We start from the raw sequence: 17,686 nt of genomic DNA, 5'->3' as shown, positions 1-17,686 counted from the left end.
GATGAATATAGGCAAACAACACAGGAATGCAGGGGCAAGATTAGAAAGGCAAAGGCACAAAATGAGCTCAAACTAGCTACGGGAATAAAAGGCAACAAGAAGACTTTTTATCAATACATTAGAAGCAAGAGGAAGACCAAAGACAGGGTAGGCCCACTGCTTAGTGAAGAGGGAGAAACAGTAACAGGAAACTTGGAAATGGCAGAGATGCTTAATGACTTCTTTGTTTCGGTCTTCACCGAGAAGTCTGAAGGAATGCCTAACATAGTGAATACTAATGGGAAGGGGGTAGGTTTAGCGGATAAAATAAAAAAAGAACAAGTTAAAAATCACTTAGAAAAGTTAGATGCCTGCAAGTCACCCGGGCCTGATGAAATGCATCCTAGAATACTCAAGGAGCTAATAGAGGAGGTATCTGAGCCTCTAGCTATTATCTTTGGAAAGTCATGGGAGACGGGAGAGATTCCAGAAGACTGGAAAAGGGCAAATATAGTGCCCATCTATAAAAAGGGAAATAAAAACAACCCAGGAAACTACAGACCAGTTAGTTTAACTTCTGTGCCAGGGAAGATAATGGAGCAAGTAATTAAGGAAATCATCTGCAAACACTTGGAAGGTGGTAAGGTGATAGGGAACAGCCAGCATGGATTTGTGAAGAACAAATCGTGTCAAACCAATCTGATAGCTTTCTTTGATAGGATAACGAGCCTTGTGGATAAGGGTGAAGCGGTGGATGTGGTATACCTAGACTTTAGTAAGGCATTTGATACGGTCTCGCATGATATTCTTATCGATAAACTAGGCAAATACAATTTAGATGGGGCTACTATAAGGTGGGTGCATAACTGGCTGGATAACCGTACTCAGAGAGTTGTTATTAATGGTTCCCAATCCTGCTGGAAAGGCGTAACGAGTGGGGTACCGCAGGGGTCTGTTTTGGGACCGGCTCTGTTCAATATCTTCATCAACAACTTAGATATTGGCATAGAAAGTACGCTTATTAAGTTTGCGGATGATACCAAACTGGGAGGGATTGCAACTACTTTGGAGGACAGGGTCATAATTCAAAATGATCTGGACAAATTGGAGAAATGGGCTGAGTTAAACAGGATGAAGTTTAACAAAGACAAATGCAAAGTGCTCCACTTAGGAAGAAAAAATCAATTTCACACATACAGAATGGGAAAAGACTGTCTAGGTAGGAGTACGGCAGAAAGGGATCTAGGGGTTATAGTGGACCACAAGCTAAATATGAGTCAACAGTGTGATGCTGTTGCAAAAAAAGCAAACATGATTCTGGGATGTATTAACAGGTGTGTTGTGAGCAAGACACGAGAAGTCATTCTTCCGCTCTACTCTGCTCTGGTTAGGCCTCAGCTGGAGTATTGTGTCCAGTTCTGGGCGCCGCATTTTAAAAAAGATGTGGAGAAATTGGAAAGGGTCCAAAGAAGAGCAACAAGAATGATTAAAGGTCTTGAGAACATGACCTATGAAGGAAGGCTGAAAGAATTGGGTTTGTTTAGTTTGGAAAAGAGAAGACTGAGAGGGGACATGATAGCAGTTTACAGGTATCTAAAAGGGTGTCATAAGGAGGAGGGAGAGAACTTGTTCACCTTAGCCTCTAAGGATAGAACCAGAAACAATGGGTTTAAACTGCAGCAAGGGAGGTCTAGGTTGGACATTAGGAAAAAGTTCCTAACTGTCAGGGTGGTTAAACACTGGAACAAATTGCCTAGGGAGGTTGTGGAATCTCCGTCTCTGGAGATATTTAAGAGTAGGTTAGATAAATGTCTATCAGGGATGGTCTAGACAGTATTTGGTCCTGCCATGCGGGCAGGGGACTGGACTTAATGACCTCTCGAGGTCCCTTCCAGTCCTATAATCTATGAATCTATGAATCTATGACTAAGCCCCAGTGTGATCCTCAAAGCAGATGAAGAGAGATGGTGCAATGTCTATTTTCTCCATGGGGCCCAATTCATTAGGCATGCTCAGAGCACATCTACCGCCACAGAAATTGGCTGTGAGGGGAAGAGGTGGTAAACTCCCTTATAGCCTTTAGCCCAGTGATTAGGGTATTCACCAGTATGTGGGAGATCCTGGTACAATTCTCCCTTCTGTCTAATGAGGAGAAGGGATTTGAACAGGTGGGAGCCCTAAGCACTCGACTGCAGAGTGATTATCACTCTGTCGCTAGCCCAACTAACATTTAATAAAAGAGGAATGACTTCAACAAGAGAGACTGAGCAAGACCCACATCAGAACATACCATAATCTAGATGATCATGCTGCCACCACCGGGCCTTCTTCTCTTCCTCCACCCCTTTCCCCCCCCCCCCCCCAGCCATTTTCTGTGGAGTTCTTGCAAGAAATGGCTTAGGTGTCTAAACTGCTCTGGGAAAGGGATTCCTCGCTGTGGGTCACAAGCAGCAATAGGTACCTTCCTGCAGGCTGGATTTAGGTGCCAAATATTGTATGAGGGGTGTGGCTTAGGACACATGCCTCTCATTGGCATCTTCCACTATCTAGTTTTGGATTTTGTAGGTCCCATTCTTTGGCCCCTGTCTTTCCCCAGGTACTGTATAGGCAGCCTAGGCACCTAATTCTGACTTTGTGGCTCCCATTGTTGTTCCACTGATTTTCAAGACACCTAGAAGTTAGGCACTGAAATGCCTAAATTCCTTTTTGGATTCAGGCCATCGCCTCGCTGCACCAGTTTCCCCATATGTAAAATGGGGATAATGATACTGACCTCCTTTGTAAAGAGTATTGCAATATGCCGATTAAAAGTGCTATATCACAATATAATTTAAAACAGTAAGGAGGAGAGATCTTGGGCAGGAAACATGGAAAGGATACCCAGGGAAATGGATAAAGAAAGAATACATCCATGTAAGTACTATTAGCAAAGTCTGCCAAAAGTTGGTTTATATGTAGTACCTTAGACTCTACACCCACTCCGATCTGCCGTAGGTTCAATGCTGTAGGCAAATATTTCACATAGCATTACTATGTAATGCTTGACTCATCCTAACAAAGGTGTAATGTGACAAAGCACACTCCAGCGAAAAATTAAATACGAGGATAATGTAGCCATTGTGAAGATACCAGTACAATGGTATTAATATTATATATTTCATTGTGCTTTAAGCTGCTGATTGAGAAAGTTTTAAAACCTCATTCTAGAAGTGGAAAAAGATAAGAGCTTTGATTAACTATGCACCAGGATAATGAGGCTTTGGAGTCTACTTGTGTGGTTTTCATCATTACACTATTTTGTCTCTTTCCAGTCATTAGTGGATTTATCCTCAACACACCAGTGAGGTTAGTAAACGCTATTTACAAATGGGGAAATTGAAGCATGGAGTAGATTAAACGATTTATCCAAGGTCATGCATGTGGCCACCTGCATCTTTAGGCTCCTAAATCTGTCCCTTAGCCTGGTATTTATAATCTTTTCTATGTTTTTTGTAAACTTCTGTATCTCTGGAAAACTGAGAAATTCATGCTCTATCCAACTTTTTAAAAGAGAAGTATATTGTAGGATATACTAGGATTTGCTACAATATTTATAATTGTATTTATAATCTATAATTCATAATTTATAAATAATATAATATACATTTAAATAATCTATTTATATTTATATAATCTATAATTTATATATTCTATAATTTATAATTGTATGATAATATTTATAATCTTTTCTATTTTTTTTGTAAATCTCTGGAAAACTGATAAAGACATGATCTATCCAACCTTTTAAAAGGGAAGTATATTGATACCCTAATTTAAAATGACCTTGATTACCCACTGTGACATTACACCCCACATTCTTCATAGAAATATTGTTATGATATAAATATGGCATATCTAAGATATGTTTTATGTAAGATCGGTCATGTGAGGTATCATTGAAAGATCTACAAAATATGTTTATCCAATTTGTATGCATGTATCATTTCCGTATCTGAAGTTAGGAATATTGACTATATAACAATTACAACTGCGTGTGTACTTGGGGGAATGCTCACCAGACAGTAGGCAATCAGCCTGAATGAGCCATTTAAGAAGGACAATAGAACTTTGAAGATACTAATCTCCCACCTTCTAGAGGAGCTGCCTGGGATGTTGCTTTGATATCACCTTGTACGAAGTACCACCTTGGACACTGCTGGCATTTTTCCACTGGAAACAAAGGATTGCCACCTTATGTAAATCCTACTTAAGGCTAGGAAGTAAGTCAATCAGGGCTTTTCTCCATTGCCTCCCTGCCCAAGAAAAAAGACTGCTTAAAGCACCTGAAGAGACAAAGGAACTAAGCTGGGGAAAGGCAAGGGCTGAGTCCAGGCTGAGACAGGGGTCTAGTCTGTAAAGAGAAATAACTGGAACTCTAAGCTGCAGAAACTCTGCAACCTGCCTAAAACACCATTTTGGGTGAGAAATTACATTTTGTAACCCATTTCTTTAGTGAATTAAGATTAGGTTGTGTGTTTTGTTTTATTTGCTCAATAATCTGCTTTGTTCTGTTTGCTAACCCTTATAATCACTTAAAATTTAACTTTTGTAGTTAATAAACTTATTTCTTGTTTATTTCAAAACCCAGTTTGTGCAATTCATATCTAAGGGTCAAAAAGCTGTGCATCTCTCCCTCCACATTGAGGGAGGAGGTGATTTTTATGAGCTTGCATTGTACAGATCTCTCTATACAGCACACTACAATATTATTTGGGGGTTTACACTCCAGATGGTGCGTGCACTGGAGTGTTAGCCATTCCACTAGCTGAATCCTCCTACACAGAGCTGATTTCAGTCTGTCTGCAGCTGGTTGTGGCCTTGCCTGGGTGTGTGCTGGAAAGGGGCTTGATAGGGGTTGGCACAGCAACCCAATGCAAGGGAAACCCAGGCTGGTAGGACTGACAGGCTCAGTGGGACCCCAGCACATCTGGTGGCACCCGGATAGGGGGGTCCAACCCATCACACCCACCTTTGGGAAGACTGCAAAAAACCCATGGCTTGGCACTATTCATCACAAAGACTTAAGCCTAGGATGAGGACATCAAAGAATGTAACAAGTCAGGATTGAAGTTGATTGGCAAGAACAGTGTAGGGAAATATACTGTAGGGATAAATTGTGTCTCCAGTTCATTCACCATAGGCACTGACTTTCCCATGGGTGGTCCCCACTCTGCCCCCAGCCCCGCTCCACTCCACCCCTTCCATGAGGCCCCGCCCCTACCCTGCCTCTTCCCACCCCTGCCTTGTCCCCATCCCAACCCCTTTCCCAAAGTCCCCGCCCCAGCTCCACCCTCCTCCCTTCCCCTATTCCAACTCCTTCCCCAAATCCTCGCCCCGGCCTCGCCTCTTCCCTGCATCCTCCTCTGAGCGCACCACGTTCCCACTCCTCCCCCCTCCCGGAGCATGCTAATGCGCTGGGCGGGAAGCACTGGGAGGTAGGCGGAGGAGTGGGGACGGGGCGCACTGAGGGGAGGGAGAGGAGGAGGAGGAGACAGAGGTGGGGGGTGAGGGGAGCTTGGCTACCACCCACTAATTTTTCCCTGTGGGTGCTCCTATAGCATTCACCGTTAACTGATATCTAGATCCTCAGAGGTATTTTTTGTTCCTAACGTCAGTTGATTTCAATAGAAGCTGGCAGCTTAAATACGTTCGGGAATCTGAGCCTGTGTGGTTAAATAATACAGGATTTGTCCTACATTATGCAGATATACATGATCCCATACTCTAAGGAGCTCTTATCTGACCCTCATTATCTTTGGCATTACATTCACTTTAATATTTTTAAAAGTGAAAGAGAGGCTTGTCTTTGTACCTAGCACTTAGTGCAAAGAGCGTGTTTTAGCTGCAGAGCAGTTCATTATCGTACCTCAATCTTCACACCCTTTTGTGATGTAGGTAAGTGTTTTACATGCCTGTTTTACAGAGGGGGAAACTAAGGGCTGGTCTACACTAGGAAATTAGATCAGTATAATTACATGGCTCAGGGATGTGAAAAATCCACACCCCAGAGTGACGCAGTTAAACCGACGTAACCCCCAGTGTAGACAGCATTAGGTTGGTGGGAGAATTCTCCTGTCAACCTAGCTATCACCTTTCAGGGAGCTGGATTACCTATGCCAATGGGAGCAGCTCCAGGCACCAGCACACCAAGTGTGTGCCTGGGGTGCAAGTCGCGGGGGGCAGCCTGCCGGTCCCTGCGATGGTGGCAGTCAGGCAGCCTTCGGCGGCATGCCTGGAGGAGGTCCGCCGGTCCTGAGGCTTTGGTGGCAATTCGGTGGCAGGGACGCCGAAGGCGCGGGACCGGTGGACCTCCCACAGGCATGCCGCCGAACCCATGCTACCAGCGGACCTCCCGCAGGCGCGCCACCGAAAGCCACCTGACTGCCGTGCTTGGGGCAGCGAAATACATAGAGCCGCCCCTGAATGGGAGAACCCCATCTGTTGGCATAGGTTGTGTCCTCACTGAAGGGCTACAGCTGCGTTGCTGCAACGTTTTAAGCATAGACAAGCCCTAAGGCAGAGAGGGTAAGTGATTTATCCAAAGTACAGAAAAAGTCAGTGTTAAGAGTATGAATTAGTACTCAGGCAATCCTGTCAACCTGTCTTCTGTTCTAATACCGGAAACATGCTATTAACTTTTATACAACACACTGGAGCATAGGACAAGAATGAAGGACAATTGTTACTGAGTCAAATTTCCATAGTGGTAATGTTTCTGGACATATTCTGTCGGATAGTGAGAAGCAGGACATAACATACTATCAATACTGTAGGAAACAAAGGAAAAGATGATAAATATCTCCTGCCATTCAAAATGATTAGAAAGGTATTTAAACTGACTAACCACAAATGCACCAAAATTCAAACATTGTGTATTTTTGTTTAGGAGCAAATCTTGTTTAGTAGTTGCCTTTGCCGCGGGTCTGTTGTGCACTGTGACCAGAAGACAGTAATTACATTTCATAGAAAAATCACCATAATTTTAAAGCCAGAGCAGGGCTCTGTAATTACGTTAACAGAAATCATGGCTTCAAAATGATGGTATTGTCTTAAGAGTCACCTCTAATCAAAAGATTGGAGCCATTTAATTGCTGAAGGTAAAAGAAAAATATGGAGGAGGCAAAGGAAGCAAAAACCAATGTTGAGATCTGGGGAGATCACATTAGTACCCCCAAGAGATTTTCCTTCATTTACTTCCTAAAGGCCAAGTAGTTCTAGCGTTTTTTCCCATTTGGTTCCAAATCTCCTGAGATCCGTTTGTAAAGCCATAAAAGCACAGCGTGTTGTATCCATTAGTAATTCCATTAGTAATTCCAGGCAGTCACTCTGAGCAAATCTGCCCTTAAAATTCAATATTACCCTTTGCACAAGGGGAACAATAAGCAAGTTGTTTTAAAACCAGCTTGTGATCTATCTATCCTTTCCCTGGACATGGGCAGATAAGGGGAGGGAAAATGATGTGTGTGTGAAATGCATGACTGGACTCTTGTATTTTCTATATTTGTATTTTACTTTTAAGAAGAGCTACTGCAATAGAGATTAGAGGACTGTGAGCTACTCAGTGAAATCATAATCGTCTACACTGGCAGACCTCCAACCCCTGCTGAGCTCCACTGATTTCTATGCGGCTCTACTGGGGCTCTGGGTCTACCCACATGGAACCACTTCCAGGACCACAGCCTAAGAGTTTTTCTTTTCTCATTGAAGTTAATGGCACAGGGCTGCCCAGAGGATTCAGGGGGGCCTGGGGCAAATTGCCCCACTTGTCTCCCCCCCCCACCCACCGCCCACCCAGGCAGCCCTGTAATGGCAGAGATCCCATTGAGCTCAGTGGTGCAGGATCAGGCTCTAAATGCTGCTTTATATGAAAAGTTGAATTAGGCATGAAAGTGAAATCAGCTTCTCCTTTTAGGTCTTATTTTAATGTAGAACACTAGTTTCAAATAGGGAATGCAGAATGATGTCAGTAGTTTCTCCTAGAGACATTGTTACATGGGAGAAAACAGAATCTACCCCTTGTGTGCTCTCCCCAGACCTGAGTGTCTGCAATTCAGAAATAACATGCATTGACAAAAGATTAAGGTAAAATATGAACTATGTGGGCAGATGGCATATCTTACTTAAACTGTGCATGCTGCCATACCAAGGGTTACAAACGGAGGGCATTCAAGGTGAATTGTGAACCCAAAAGAAATCCTTGATATCCTTTACTGCTTATTTATGATGCCCTTCTCTGCACTGCCTACGCTAAAACTGAGTATCCTTTCCTCATTCAGTTGGAAATGAGATTAAAGTCAGTTCTTTTCCAGATGTCAAGTTCCCCCAGGGAGGAGAATAACTGATTATATGTGACAAAGTTCCTCCTCTACCTTGGTGGGTCCTGCGCTTATTGGCGGATTTGCTCACTTCACAGATTCACCCTGTGGGTCACGAAACAGTCCAGAGACCTTCCCCTCTGGTAGAAGCTATAGTCCAGGTCAATTCCTCCTGTGTTTGATCAGGAGTTGGGAGGTATTGGGGGGAACCCGAGCCTGCCCTCTACTCCGGGTTCCAGCCCAGGGCCCTGTGGACTGCAGCTGTTTAGAGTGCCTCCTAGTACAGTTGCATGACAGCTACAACTCCGTGGGCTACTTCCCCATGGCCTCCTCCCAACACCTTCTTCATCCTCACCACCGGACCTTCCTCCTGATGTCTGATAACGCTTGTACTTCTCAGACCTCCAGCAGTACGCCTACTCACTCTCAGCTTCTTGCACTCCTCTTGCTCCCACATACATACATACATACATACATACATACATACATATATATCTATATATCTATATATATATCTATATATATATATATATATATATATATATATATATATATATATATATATATATATATATATATATATATATATATATATATATATATATATACACACACACACACACTCACCCTCTCCCCTGGAGTGAGCCCTTTTATAGCATCAGAGGGGCCTTAATTAGAGTCAGGTGCTTAACTGCCTCACCTGACTCTTAGCAGGTTAATTGGAGTCAGGTGGTCTATTAGCCTGGAGCAGCCCCTGCTCTGGTCACTCAGGGAACAGAAAACTACTTATCCAGTGGCCAGTATATCTCTCTTCTGCTACTCTGCTGTTCCCAACTGGTCTGGGTGTATCACAATAAATATAAATGTAAAAATAAATAGATTGAAGTTCTCCCAACCTCTTGGCTGCCCTCTGACCCAGGTTTACAAAAATTGTTCATGAAGTTGTCTTGAAACATCAGGATGGACCAGCAAAGACCACAAGCAACTTTTAAAATAATTTTGCTTCATAGTTCACAGTTTAAAATATGTAATGAGAATAAAAACCACAAGCTGTATTAGTAGCTTTTAATATGCTGTTGTCCAGACAAAGGTTCCTCAGTCTATGTGCAAAATGCTGCTTCTAATGATTAGCAACAATTTTATTGTTACCAAAAAGGCAGACGCCTAAACCTTGCCCAATGTGAATGGTACTATTTGAATAGTGGGTGACCCACTGACTTTGATGGGACTACTCACATAGATTAAGTTATCTACATGCTTAAATGTTGGTAGTATTGTAGTCACAGCTAACAATGCAACAAAATGTTATCAGCTTGTTTCTACCTTATGAATTCTTATTTTCTTATCCTTTAGATGATGCAATTAACCAACTTTCATCCCAGTTTTCTGATTTATTTCACTCTATAAAGTTCTGTACTGAGGACAACTGAAGACTTTGTGACAGACAAAATGCACCTGCTTTCCTGAATATGTTTTCTCTGGAAAACCTTAGTGTGCTGAGAAAACTTGGTCATATTTTCAAAATAAAACTGTATTTCTGTATTTGTGATCAAAATCTGAAATGACTCCTGGGACTGCCGAGGAGGACTGCCTGACTGTTCGAAGAAAAGGCCTGGAGAGAATCAACTAGCCCACTACATCCATTACAGAGCCTATAACATGAATGTTTCCAATGGCTGATAAATTACAAGATATATTTTAATCTAATATTGTCAGTGAAAATCTGGTGACCTTTATGTTAGCACTTCACACGGCACATAGGGAGCTGGTCTTGTTTGGGATTCAGGGCATTACTGTAATACAAATAATAAATAACTAATCAGATTATTAAAGCTAATAATATAAAATAGGGATGAAAAATACATGATATTGAATTCACTGCTCTTCCATTCCCTCCCTGAATGCTTACTATTTAATTTGTTTAATTTTATCATATTGTTTTACATCAGCTGAGCTCATTAAATAGTTACTGTCAACTAACTGTATGTTTTATTCTAATATATGAGCTATATTGCTACGAATATTACAAGTCACATACAAATATTATTGTCTGACCATATTAGCTAAAAGATTATGGTTTCTTCTAATACAACCAAGAACTTTATTGATTGCTCCGAATTTGAAAATGGATCTTGTCCTGAAATGTCCAGGTCATCAGGTGTTCGAGGTGCAATGTATTTGTTCATGACTGGAGTCATCTTCATCAGTGTCCTTGGAAAACTTGTCTTATCTTGGAAATCTTCAATCTCCTATTTCAAACAGCTTCACTCTCCAACCAACTTCTTGATTCTGTCCATGGCTATTACAGACTTTCTTTTGGGATTCACCATTATGCCCTACAGCAGGGATGGGCAAACTTTTTGGCCCGAGGGCCACATCGGAGGGCCGGGTAGGAAGGCTGTGCCTCCCCAAACAGCCTGGGCCCTGCCCCCACCCACTTCTCATCCCCTGAGTGCCGCCTCCCAGTACCCCCTGACCCAAATCACCCCCCCCCGGGATCCCACCCCCTATCCAACCCCTCCTGCTCCCTGTCCCTGGACTGCCCCAACCCCTATCCACACCCCTGCCCCCTGACAGGCCCCCCGGGACTCCAGTGCCCTATCCAACACCCCCTCCACTCCCTGTCCCCTGACAACCCCCCCAACCTCCGCCCCATCCAACCGCCCCCTGCTCCCTGTCCCCTGACTGCCCCCCTGGGACCTTCTTCCCCTTATCCACCCCCACCCCCCGCAGCATGGCTGAGGGGGAGGGAGGACAGTAGGGGAGGGCCAGGGGGCTAGCCTCCTCGGTTAGGACTCAAGGGCCGGGCAGGACAGTCCTGCGGGCCAGATGTGGCCCACGGGCCGTAGTTTGCCCACCTCTGCCCTACAGCATGATCATATCTGTGGAGAACTGCTGGTATTTTGGGATCACCTTCTGCAAAGTCCACTATAGTTTTAATCTGATGCTCTGTTTAGTTTCCATCTTCCATCTTTGTTCCATTGCTGTTGATCACCTTTATGCTATCTGTTACCCACTGCATTATTCTAGCAAAATAACTTTTCCTGTGATAAGGCAATTGCTAGCAATTTGTTGGACAGTGCCAGCTGCTTTTGCTTTCGGGATTGTTTTTTCAGAAGCATATGCTTCTGGAATACAAGGCTATAAGATTTTAGTAGCATGCTCTAGTTTGTGTCCTATTGTGTTCAACAAATTATGGGGAACAGTTTTGTTTACAGTAGGTTTGTTTGCGCCCGGCTGTGTCATGATAGGGATATATGCAATTTTTTTTGTAATATCCAAAAAGCATGCGCGTGTTGTGAACAACATGCCTGATGATGCAAACAATGATGTTAGAAGTCAACTTTCCAAGAAAAAGGACAGAAAGGCTGCTACGACTTTGAGTATATTTATGGGGATGTTCCTAATATGCTGGTTTCCATGTTTCTTTACATTCTTAATTGACCCATTTTTAAATTTCACTACCACTTTAGCTTTGTTTGATGCTTTAAACTGGTTTGGTTACTTCAACTCTACCTGCAATCCATTAATATAAGACTTTTTTATTCATGGTTTCAGAAAGCATTGAAATATATCTTAAGAGGTAAAATATTCAATCCACAGTCTCATACAACTAATCTTTTTTGCTAAAAATCAACCACAATAGAATATCTGAACTTGAAAACAAAATCCAATAGCAAAAAAAAAAAAAAAAAAAATCCCTATGAATTACTAGATACTCATTGTTCAGTATACATGGTCTGAAAGATGCAATATACACTTTCACCGAACACTTTAGTTAAAAAAAGACCTTATGTTTTATCATGATTTTAATTTATTCTTTTTTCATATACCCCTTTTCTAGGGTAGTATTTAAATTCTTAATATTGAATATTGAATACGTCTTTTTAAACGTATGGTTCCAGAAATCATTTGAATATTAGGTAAAATATTTAATCCACATTCCTGTATGTGTACAGCTAATCTGTTTTCCGAGGCACACTATAAGTGGCTTCTTAGAGCAAACATAACTGATACTAACAGTGTAACTCTCTGTCCTCCTCTAGTGGCTGGACCATGTGTAGATGTTTGAGTCTGCTATTGCCGCCAAGCAAATAGATCTGGTGTGAAACTCTGGCCCCACTAATATCAATGGGAATTTTGCAGTTGACTTCTTTGGAGGCAGGATTTGGAGGCAGTTCTTTTAGCTCAGACAATTGAAGCTGATGCTTTCTGGTCCAGGAGGCATGTATTCAGTCCTCACAGATGACCCACTCAGATATGTTGTTATGAAATATTAATATTCAGTTAATAGAAGCCCCCATTATATTCATGGTAACATGTATTGTAGATCTAGATTTAAATTTGACATTAACGATTTAATATACTGTAAATGCATTGCATTCTGACTGCTAAACTACAGCGTACTTACTTATTTATTTACTGTTTTGTTATATTTTTAGTGCTCTCTTATTGCTTCAGTACCAATACACTTCTTTGCTGAATTTTTAACACAGGTGGATGAATAATATCCATTTGGATCTCAGAAGGGGTGGGCTTAAAACCCAAAGTATCAATTGCTTCCTCAAAAGCAGATGGGACTGAAATAGGAAGGAGATATTTGACAGGCTGGCTGCTTGCAACCCACTGATGAAAGTTAGAGATTGGAGTGTGAACAAGTCCCACCTCCCATGAGCAGGTATGGAAACCAAGGGCCTGATCCAGTGCCCTTTAAATCAATGGAAAGATGTGCAGTGAATTCAGTGGGCATCGGACCAGACACCAAAGCAGGGAATGGAGCTCAGGGAAAGAGAGATTTGGCATCTGGAGAGGACAAATGGCAGGAAAAAAAGCCATCATCTACATTTTCAGTCATGAACAATGGCCTCTGAAACTCTTTAAGGGAGGCACTCAGATCCCATGTGCTAAAATTACATGGATAAATAGTATGGAAAATCTCCTGAGCAGTAAGAAGTCAGCAGAGGGCACTGTGATGAAACAGCTCTGGGTGAATCTGCTACTGCTTTTCTGGCTCCTGACCAGATAGAACAGCCAGGAGAGGGAAGGTTCCCTGGCAGCTGAGATGGCTGGAAATCTGTAGCAAAGTGACAAAGGCAGCTGTTTCTGGCGAGGTCTAAGCATGGCAGAGCTGGGAATGGTTGTGGGTGCAGGTGGTGATTTAAGACTGAAAGGGCATGTATGTAAATAGTATAGATAAGGGTATATGCATCATGTAAATAAACAAATTGCACTTAAGATATCTGACTCTGTGATGTTAATTTCTCTCCACCAATGGAAAATGACCTGCTGCAAGGCCTGAAAATTCACCACTCTCAGTCAAAGGGCAACAATACATTAGGTAAAATATCAGGATTTGGAGGCAACAAACTACAAATGTTTCTGATGTTTGTACGTTAAATGGCTTCACTATAGTCGCTGCCAGAATTACTCTGGTTTAATATAATGATTTAACAGATTCGGGAATTCACACACACACACACACACACACACACACACACACACACACACACACACACTCTATTTCAAAATGGTTTTATAGCTTCCTCTTACTAATTCAGTAGCCACACTGAGGCCTAAAGTTCAGTTCCAAAATCCATATTTAAACCCTGCATATACTCATAGTACCTTTTTAGGTGCCTAAATATGGATTCAGGAGCTAACTTTAGGTACCTAAGTTATTTTAAATATTGATCACAGTGTGCCATCAACATACCGCACAATTCCTCATTAGTTGGCCGGGTCAGTACATAGCATGTACTCCAATAACAACATTGCTTCTGGATTGCAAATCCTCAATTCTAGCTATGAACCTTCTCGATAGGGTAGTACTTTGACATTGGAGAAATTGCAACATACTCTTTTTTGGCTGTAGAAGTGTTTCTTCTCAGCCAGCCTTTGTCCTATATGAGACACAGGAGATCTTAACAATGCACTGCTTCTGATGAACATAGCTTTTGTGGAATGGTAGCATAGAAGTATCTTTGCTGTTGGGGGAAAAATACGCACTTTTAATTAAATCAGCTGTGTTATTCTTTCCTGCATATAAACACTGCAGATCTGCCCCATTTTCCATGGTATTCAGTGATATGGAAAATGGCTTTTCAATTACATGTCAGCCTATACATCAAGACATAGACCTTGTTGATCTTAATGGACCAAAAGTGATATTAAGACATTTCCCTCATTCCTTTCCACCTTCAGTGAGTCTATCTGGACTTTTGTTAGTGTCTAACTCCTGCTCTGCCTGTCTAAGCAGTGACTGGTGCTGTCTGCAGATCCAGTGATTTTTGTTCACACAAGTATTCTATTCGTTAGCCTTCCTTATTCTGATATATTATAGCTAAGAGATGTTGCAACTCACAAATCCCTGTAGATTTATACAATGCCTTCTTCTGGCAAGATATAGAATCTTTATCTGTAAATACCTGTGTACTGTTTGTATGATCCTTTGTGTCACAGTATGAGCTGTTATGGACTGGTGTTTTGTTACCTTCTGGAGAATATAACAGATAACGCAAGCAAAAATGGGCAGAACATATCTTAGCCTTTCTGCTACATATCCATGCTAGAAGAAAATTAAAGAATATCCAAACAAGCATAGCCATTTAGTTTTTTGATGAGAAATTGTAAATTTCCATTGAAAACAGACACTTATTGCAAAAAAAAGAAAAAACAGGGGGAGGGGGGCATAGCCAAAAACCCAGTTTTCCAACTAAAAACAGTTTTGACAGAACATTTTCAACCGGTCCTACTCAGCAGAGTAAATGACAGCCCCATCCCATAAATCTTATAATGTAAAAGACCTTTCATGGCTTTCTATTTAACATATTTAAGTAGAGGCAATGTTCTTCTTCCCATTTTCCAGTATGACTGTGAATCAAATCAAATAATCTCCTCACTGGGATGTTTGTGCATAATTTTTTTCAGTTGCGGTAGCAGAATGAAGAGTTACAGAGTAAATCTGCCAAAGGAAAGAGATGATAGGAGACTAGTGAACTCACCAGAGACAACTACAGGTCTTCTCTGCTGTATATATACTAGCAGCAACCCAGTTAATGTAATAAGAAAAGAGGAAAAAATTCAACTGCATTTTCATTGAGCATTTCCAGAAGGAGTCATATGGAGAAAAAAAGCAATCAAACAAGCTTTGCGAGTTATTACGAAAAAGAAGATTTATACACACTTTGCTGGTAAGTTCTAAAACTGTTCATTGATTTGAGTCAGAAAATTTTCAAAGTCAAATCAAAGATTAGAAACAAAAGCAAAAATCCCAGCCAAAAATGTTTTCAATGAAGAGATGAAGTATGGAGAGAGATCAGGTAAAACATTTTTACTCCAATGTACTGATGTAACCAACTGCATTTTGTAAAGTACTAGAAGAACTGCAATTTATTTGATTTTCCAGTCTCAATAGTGGAATGACTGTATGACAAAGAATTTTCTAATGATTCTTTCAGAGGACATGTTTGTCTCTATATCATAAACATAATTTGAACCACTATGTAAAATAAAGAAGTCCATTGAATCTGAAAATGTTTGGCAAGATCATTTTGAAACTGACTAGAGAAGAACAGCTGGATCATCTTCAACAACTTATGCTATGCCAGTGACAGATAGAACATCTGTAAATTGTATTAATGAGCTGATAATTACCAATGTGAGGACTGCAGGGCTGGGCTAGAAATTTTGTTTTTCATGAGATTGCAATCTATTACTGAGCACACACACTGTGCTATTTCTTATGCATGTTAATGTCATATGTCCTTTTAAAGTACTAAGGCAAGATAATATACAAAAATCCTTTCCTGAAAGCACTCTTATTCACTTGTGGGTAAACTCAGTAAACACTGGTGCTACTCATAGGAGTAAAGTTATACACATGCTTAAATGCTTGTAGGAATAAGCCTTATTAGACATAAAATCTAATACTGATTCCATCAAAGTCAGTGTTAAAACTCTCGATGACTTTAATGGGGTAAGGACTTGGATTACAATAGACCTGATACTTTCTATATCTTTGATGTAAGAGGTAGAGAGGTGAACAATCACAAAATGTTAAGCATACACACAGCATAATTGGCTTTTGGGTGCATTCATATTAGAGGATTATTTATATAAAATAAAGAACCCTACTATAATGGCTCTATATTTTGATATCAGCCTGGCATACCTGTTGTAAACCTGCAATATGTTTATAATTGCAAATGTTCATATTCTTATCATACAATGGAGTTTCAAATGGATTTTAGAAAAGTATGCCAGAAAGCTTTCATGTACTCTGTGGTACAGAAATAGCCTTATATGAACCTGACATGCTGGGAGAAAGAAAAGAAAAGAAAAGAAAAGCAGGAATAGGTGAGGGACAAATAAAGGGGATACCTAACACAGGAGAAGGCATATGGACCCATAAAATTGAAAGGAGGAAGAAATGGGGCTTGCAGAGGGGGTAGTTGATTTGATCAAAATCTGTATTCTATTGAAGAATGAGTGCCTGACATGCACAGAATCTAAGTATCTAATTAAATTTGGTGACCTTGTAGCATGAGAAACGCCCCAAACTTGAGTATTGTGGTTTATGATGTTGCTAGAAACTCTTCTTGGCATTACTGGGGAACAGAATTCCTTAGTTTACTACCGTGAAATAATGTTAATTAAACTCCCAAACTCTAATAACATATATATAGCATGTGTTTACATTCATGTATATTTGCGTATGCATGCACCCACTAGCATATGGAATGTACCTTCTCAGGCCAAACTCCATCACTTTCATTCTATTGTACACCAAGAACTGTGCACCAGTTTGCTGGCATAAGGAATAGCATGTAGAGGAGAGTGTGCAGACTGTAATGTGACATCTTTTTTTTTCTTACACATGTATATTTATGATAATAAATACTGGTTTAAATAAAAAAAAACCCAGAAGTATTAAATAACAATTATCCATAATAAAGGATTAATACAGTTCACTAAACTGGTGTTGTTTTACCTGTTTTTCAAATCTTTCAATGCTTTGAGGCACAGATTGTTCAGCAAACCTCAGGACTCCTCAGCACGATGCTATTATATTTCTCTTAATCCTAGCCAAGTATGTGTTGAGGGTATGCACCTCACTGGATTAATATTACAATCAGAAACATGTCTGCAGGTATACACTCAGTGGCCTACTGGCAAGCATGCTAAAACAAGGATGGTGTCAATGAGTTTGTGTCACTCTTTTACCTTGAGGTCTGGCCAGCTTCACAAAGTGTTGCATGTTAAAATCTTTAGGGCAGTACCTAAAGGAACAAAGATCTCCGAGATGATGCGTAGAACTGTGCAATCAGTGGTGGATTAGCCACTGGGCGAATGAG

The 17,686-nt window shown here is 41.0% G+C and overlaps 1 protein-coding gene across 1 annotated transcript; it reads left to right on the top strand.

The window, feature by feature from the left end:
* Positions 1 to 10,475: 10,475 nt before the first annotated feature.
* LOC112060367 (trace amine-associated receptor 2) lies at positions 10,476 to 11,868 on the top strand. Its single transcript, XM_065587266.1, has 2 exons — positions 10,476 to 10,684; positions 11,205 to 11,868. The coding sequence occupies exons 1-2, from the start codon at positions 10,476 to 10,478 to the stop codon at positions 11,866 to 11,868; spliced, it is 873 nt and encodes a 290-aa protein (XP_065443338.1).
* The last annotated feature ends 5,818 nt before the right edge of the window (positions 11,869 to 17,686 follow it).

The sequence above is a fragment of the Chrysemys picta genome, chromosome 3 (genome assembly GCF_011386835.1).
Source record: "Chrysemys picta bellii isolate R12L10 chromosome 3, ASM1138683v2, whole genome shotgun sequence".
In the NCBI taxonomy this organism is placed as follows: Eukaryota; Metazoa; Chordata; order Testudines; family Emydidae; genus Chrysemys; species Chrysemys picta.
The sequence above is the reverse complement of the archived record's forward strand: the minus strand, read 5'-3'. Positions and strand labels throughout refer to the sequence as shown.

Bases quoted from the DNA above. Each gene is read 5' to 3' on its own strand.
- LOC112060367 (XM_065587266.1), top strand. From the start codon at position 10,476: ATGTCCAGGTCATCAGGTGTTCGAGGTGCAATGTATTTGTTCATGACT. The intron at 10,685-11,204 runs GCAAACTTTTTG...TCTGCCCTACAG, and splicing joins ATGCCCTACAGCAGGGATGG to CATGATCATATCTGTGGAGA.